The sequence below is a fragment of the Sinocyclocheilus anshuiensis genome, unplaced genomic scaffold (genome assembly GCF_001515605.1).
Source record: "Sinocyclocheilus anshuiensis isolate Anshui unplaced genomic scaffold, SAMN03320099.WGS_v1.1 scaffold524, whole genome shotgun sequence".
NCBI lineage: Eukaryota > Metazoa > Chordata > Actinopteri > Cypriniformes > Cyprinidae > Sinocyclocheilus > Sinocyclocheilus anshuiensis.
The window spans coordinates 1,840,598-1,847,234 of NW_015555703.1; the positions used below are offsets into that span (position 1 = coordinate 1,840,598).

At 36.4% G+C, this 6,637-nt stretch overlaps 1 protein-coding gene across 1 annotated transcript in view; it reads left to right on the forward strand.

Moving 5' to 3' along the window:
* Positions 1-6,637, forward strand: part of LOC107671664 (protein zyg-11 homolog) — a 19,201-nt gene that overhangs the window by 8,902 nt on the left and 3,662 nt on the right. The window contains exons 9-11 of the mRNA XM_016464571.1: positions 3,226-3,387; positions 4,593-4,640; positions 6,395-6,598. Coding sequence (XP_016320057.1) covers positions 3,226-3,387; positions 4,593-4,640; positions 6,395-6,598 — 414 coding nt within the window. The remainder of the gene's footprint in view (positions 1-3,225; positions 3,388-4,592; positions 4,641-6,394; positions 6,599-6,637) is intronic.

A 6,637-nucleotide genomic window follows, 5' to 3' on the forward strand; every position in this document is an offset into this window, starting at 1 on the left:
ATTTTCTTCTTTAAAAAGAGACCAACCTTATGTCTGTATTCCAAAGTGTTCATAAATTACAACAATTTAAGTTTGGAAAAATGGGGGGTGACAGTTAAGGGGTTAAGGTAATAAAAAAGTAGCGAGTGACGTATATGCAATATGCAAATATATCGCCATGAACTTTTAAGATCTGCTTATGTGAAAAAAAAACTATTATATCATTTTCATCTTTGGGACATTATTAATGAGTAAAAGGCTCTCTCACACTTCATTGCAGTTGAGCACAGAAGAGATCGCAGAACTGGGTGCAGAGGCGTTTATAATGAAGGTAAATGCTTCTTTTTTCTTTTTTTTTTTACACAAGTGGTTTTATTTGCTGTTGCTGTTTTTAAACATAGTGCTGTGCTGAAAATCCTTTACCTAACTGGTCAAAAATGACCGGCCTTTTATCTCTAATGACAAAAATCTTGATTAAAAAGATCGAATCCAATATTTGGTAATATTACACGGCTCTGTGGAATACTTGATTCTGATTGGTCAATCGCGCCATCCAGCGGTATGTTATTCCCAGATAACAACCGCCAAATTGAATAACACACCGCTCATCCAGGTACTACTAGTTGTCTTGAACGGTACTACTTATATGCTTAACGAGTCACTCCGCTATCGTTGACTGTCTGGCGCCATCTTGTGACTGAAAACACTTAACCACCGCGTGTTATACAATGGAAGACTTCAGCATTAATTTCAACATATATGGTAAAAACAAATCTTAAATCTTTTTTAATAATATTTTTAATATACACGATAATGTACATCCAGCCGGTTGTTATTTCAGAATAAAGAATAAACGGCTGATACAAGTCCTGATCACCCTGTCGGGGTTTATTCTGAGATAACAACCGGCTGGATGTACATTATCCCTTACATAATATAGCATAAGATATTTATTAGCATGTAGGCTGGTCATTTTAGACTGGTGATGTCGCAAGTGTAACAAGGGGAAAAAATCCTCAAAAAAGTACAAAAACTATCAAAAAAAAAAAAAAAAAAAACTTGGAATTATACTTTAAAATCTTTTGGCGGTCTCCTCTCCCTTAGTGGGCGGTGTCAAGTGTCATATTACAAAATGCATTACACACTTTTACAATCAAAACTTTTTATAATCTTGCCAAAAAACATATCATTGGAAAGAAGTAATATTGACAGAGAAATCTAGACATTTTTGACAGAAAAATGCATTAAAAAATGTAATGGAGTTTGGATGGCACCCGGTGGCTGTTTGTGGTATAACGCCCTAAATAAAATCTCACAGGAACCTCAATTTTTTTCATATCAACTTCAAATTTGGAACATAACTTATTTAGACATAAGGCTTTAATTTTATACCAATTTTAGAGTAAAACCTGTTATATAAAATATTTATTATATATAAAATAAAATAAATATAATGCATTTTCTTTACAGTACATTTAAACTGGCATAACTTTTTAATACTTTAATTCTTTTAAAACAGTCCACTTTTGCTATAATCTGCTGATTTTCTTCTTTAAAAAGAGACCAACCTTATGTCTGTATTCCAAAGTGTTCATAAATTACAACAATTTAAGTTTGGAAAAATGGGGGGTGACAGTTAAGGGGTTAAGGTAATAAAAAAGTAGCGAGTGACGTATATGCAATATGCAAATATATCGCCATGAACTTTTAAGATCTGCTTATGTGAAAAAAAAACTATTATATCATTTTCATCTTTGGGACATTATTAATGAGTAAAAGGCTCTCTCACACTTCATTGCAGTTGAGCACAGAAGAGATCGCAGAACTGGGTGCAGAGGCGTTTATAATGAAGGTAAATGCTTCTTTTTTCTTTTTTTTTTTACACAAGTGGTTTTATTTGCTGTTGCTGTTTTTAAACATAGTGCTGTGCTGAAAATCCTTTACCTAACTGGTCAAAAATGACCGGCCTTTTATCTCTAATGACAAAAATCTTGATTAAAAAGATCGAATCCAATATTTGGTAATATTACACGGCTCTGTGGAATACTTGATTCTGATTGGTCAATCGCGCCATCCAGCGGTATGTTATTCCCAGATAACAACCGCCAAATTGAATAACACACCGCTCATCCGGGTACTACGAGTTATCTTGACCGGTACTACTTATATGCTTAACGAGTCACTCCGCTATCGTTGACTGTCTGGCGCCATCTTGTGACTGAAAACACTTAACCACCGCGTGTTATACAATGGAAGACTTCAGCATTAATTTCAACATATATGGTAAAAACAAATCTTTTTAGCCGTGTAATAATATTTTTAATATACACGATAATGTACATCCAGCCGGTTGTTATTTCAGAATAAACCCCTTCAGGCTGATACAAGTCCTGATCACCCTGTCGGGGTTTATTCTGAGATAACAACCGGCTGGATGTACATTATCCCTTACATAATATAGCATAAGATATTTATTAGCATGTAGGCTGGTCATTTTAGACTGGTGATGTCGCAAGTGTAACAAGGGGAAAAAATCCTCAAAAAAGTACAAAAACTATCAAAAAAAAAAAAAACAACAACTTGGAAGTTCATATACCATGTGTGAGCAAAAATCAGTAGATTTTAGTCCAATGCAATAATATTAACTAGCATTTCTGGGAAAGAGAAAATCCTCTCTGGGTCAAAATGACCAGAACACAGCGTGAGGGTTAAATGGTAATCAAAATCAGAGTTTGTGGTTTTTAGTTCATGTCTGTGAGCTTTAAAGCCATCTCAATACTAGTGTATCCCAGGAAGCTGATAAAATAGCTCAGAAAATATATGCATTTTACAGTCTTTCTCATAAGGTTAAATCGACCAAACATATTCAGGACTTGTACACAGTGTCAAATAAAATTGTTCGTCCAATAAATGATAGAATGGGAAAGTCCCTCCACCTAATACTGCCTGTCTATTAATAGCAAATAGCAAGTCATCCCAGACTGTAATGCAATCTTAAGTTATTAAAAAAAGCACAGGCTTTTAATAAGTCCCACCCCGTTTATTTCAGCAAATACATCAGCACAGGTTCTTCAAACCATTTTTAACCTGGCCTCACGCTACCATACTGTCACATGCAGTGTGTTCTCTCTGTTCTCTAAAGTATTATAGGATACGTGAATGGTTAATGATTCTATTGTAAATGACTGAATGGACAGATGAGTAGACCAAACCAATGCATTTATTCTCCTCTCTGTGGAAGTAAAGCAGTTGCTGAGTATCGTCCAGCAGAAGGCCTCTCTGGGTGTAGTGGACTCCACTCTGAAGTTTGCATTGAGTGCTCTGTGGAACTTGACAGATGAGACGCCCACCGCGTGTCGCCATTTCATTCAGTGTCAAGGAATAGAGCTCTACATGGAGCTGCTGGAGGTGAACACACACACACACACACACACACACACATAGCTAAAGGCTGGAATATACTACACTACATTTTTGCCAGATTTGAGATTTCATAGAAAATCGTGTAGCGTATGATGGACACAGACTCTGATTCCATCCATTCAAGGGATATCAAACATGCTTTATATTTTGAGCCCATTTTAGAACACATATTGTCATGCTTAAAAAACTGCCCTTCTATTGTTTACATTTGTCATCTGTCTAGTAGCAGCAAGGCACGTGTTTCTCAGAGCTGTTGAAAAAGAGAGTTGTGACCATAGATATATATAAGTAGATGCCTCATTCGACAGCTCCAAGCATGTAGACGCACGTCCGCCATCTTTAACGGTCAACTTGACGTCATTCACGATAATAATCAATTAATATTTGAAGACGCCACAATCCTGCACAGCCGATGGTTGTCAAAACTGCCGGGATTTAAATTCCCGAAGAAACAAGGTAACCTTTCTTTCACAGGTGAGAATGCGAGAGAGGGGCGGAACCATAGATATGTGAGGATTGTGGCATCTTCGAATATTCATTGATTATTATGGTGAATGACATCAAGTTGACCCTTCCAATATGGCGGACGGCTTACGTATAGTGGCCCATAGAAACAGGCTTTTTTGTTGTGTTCGGAACAAGTTTAAAGTTCGGTAGTGTGTGATCTGCAGTCGTTTAGTGCATTATTCCCAATTTTTCATCTGTAACTTATTTACAAAGTTAGCAAGTGATGTCTGGTGTTTTAAAATCTCTTCCGACTTTAAAAGTTGTGTAGTGTAGTCTAGCCTTTACATGCACAGTTTGGCACATCTGAAGTTTAAACAATAGCAATTTAAACAAACATTCTTGCACTTAAAGGGATAGTTCATCCAAAAATGAAAATTCTACCATCATTTTCTCACCCTCATGTCATTCCAGACCAGTATGACTTTATTTATTCTGTGAAACACTAAAGAAGATATTTTGAATAATGTTAGTAACCAAACCATTTAAGTTACCATTGACTTCCATTGTATGGACTGAGACATTTATTAAAATATCTTCCTTTTGTGTTCCACAGAAGACAAGGTTTGGAATGACATGAGGTCGAGTAATTGGTCACAGAATATTAATTTTTGGGTGAACTATCCCTTTAAGTGGTTGTTAATTACCTGTATCTTCTCATCACTCTCTTCTCTTCTCCTCCACAGTCTTATTATTCCGAGTCCTCCATCCAGCAAAAGCTCCTGGGCCTTTTGGTAAATGTGTTTTATGTGTTATATGTTTGGAAAATTTTTTTTTTTTACCATGTTATATGGTAAAATTGGTGGAAAGTAATAGATTAATTACAAAGTAAACGCCTCACCCACTCTGACATGACCACTTTTGGTCACATACAAGTCTAAATTGACTTAAAATGACTCATCATGCAGTGTTGAGCAAGATGAACAATAGTTAATTGTAACAAATAAAGTATCATGAGTTACTCAGAATATGCTTTTTACAGTTTTATTGTAGTTATTCGTTTTGAAGTCATTTAAAAAATTTGTAGAAATGCATAAATGTATGTGTAAATTGTAATATGGTATGTTAATATTGTAGTATTGGTTGCTTGTTGATAGTGTAAGGTAAGTGGTACAGTGGAGATCAAAATTAGAGAACAACCTACAATTTCCTACATTTCAAAGTCACTGCTTGGGCCTATTTAAAATGATCCTAACAGGAGTAGAAGGGCAGTTTTTAAGCATATTTCATAAATTAATTGTATTATGAAGCACAGTATAAAAAGCTTAAATGAGATATTTGAAAAAGAACTCTGATCAAAATTATAGAACACTTACAGATACCTCCAAGTTATTGGTGTGAATCTGGCACCTGGTGCTAATTTCCTTAATTATATGACAAACCCTATTTAATTGGCAGCATTCCTCTAATTTTCATTGAGATTGCAAGATGGCGGGCCGCTCTAAGGTGACTGAAACCCTGCGACAGCAGGTTGTCCAGATCAAAGGGACAACTCTTTCAGCCACTGCAAGAGAAGCTGGTCATTCCAAATCTGTGATTTCTAGAATATTGCAGCTTTACAATGACACTAATTCATTCAAGTCCCCCAAAAAGGCTGGTCATCCACGTAAGACAAATGCACGAGAGCACAGGATAATGTAGAGACTCTCAATGGGGAATCGGTTCAGCACTGCAGCTGGAATTGAAGAGCACTCTGTAGTGACCAAACCTCTCATCAGCAGAAAGGCTAGACTCTCCTTTGCTGAGGAGCATGTTGTGTGGAGAGAGGAGAACTGGTCCAAAGTTTATTTAATTTAAGTTATTTGGGTCAGATGGGAAACATTATGTTTGGCGTCAAACTGGGGAAAGACTGAAGCCCGAGTGTGTAAAGAAGTCAGTGAAAGCTGGAGGAAGTGTCATGGTTTGAGGGATGTTTTGTACAGCAGGAGTTGGGCCTCTTATACAGATACATAGCAGGGTTAATGCAAATGTTTATCAGAACCTCCTTCAGCAATACAGAACACCAAAATTTGGGGAGAGTAACACTTTACATTCATGTTCTAAACATTTGCATTAGCTAATCAATGAACAATACCTTAACCTTTTAGATTGTCTTAATAGCACTAAGTTATTAAGTTAATGATATTTGTTAAAATACATTTTAACATTTAAAGTTGTATAAATTGAAACATTAATGTGTTATGAACATGATTTAACAAAGAACAATAGTTTATTTATAAATTAGCATTAATCTAGACTAATAAAATAGTCTAATGCATTAACTAATGGTGATGAATTGAGCCTTTTTGAAACCTTTAGAAATTAAACCGTGCCGTACTTTATTTGTGTTACCATTTTTGTTCTGCAAGAAAAATCTGATCATGGCCTTATTTAACAAGTGGAATTGTGTGGATTTTATTATTAAGTTCTAAAAGTGTATGTGCTTTAAATTATGAATAGATTGCTCAACCCTGAAATCAGCGCATCTTGTCCTCTCTCTGTACTCCAGAATAATGTAGCAGAGGTGGAGGAGCTGCGGATGGAGCTGATGAATGAGGATCTGGTGGAGCACATTCTCTCACTCCTGATCAACCCAGTGGTGGAGGTGGACATCAGTTACTTTGCTGGAGGCATCCTGGCTCATCTCGTCTCAGTCAGGGGGCCGGTGTGGAGTCTGGATGCTGAGCTGCACAGCACAGTGCAGGAGAAACTGGTGTGTGTGTGTGTGTGTGTGTGTGTGTGTGTGTGTGTG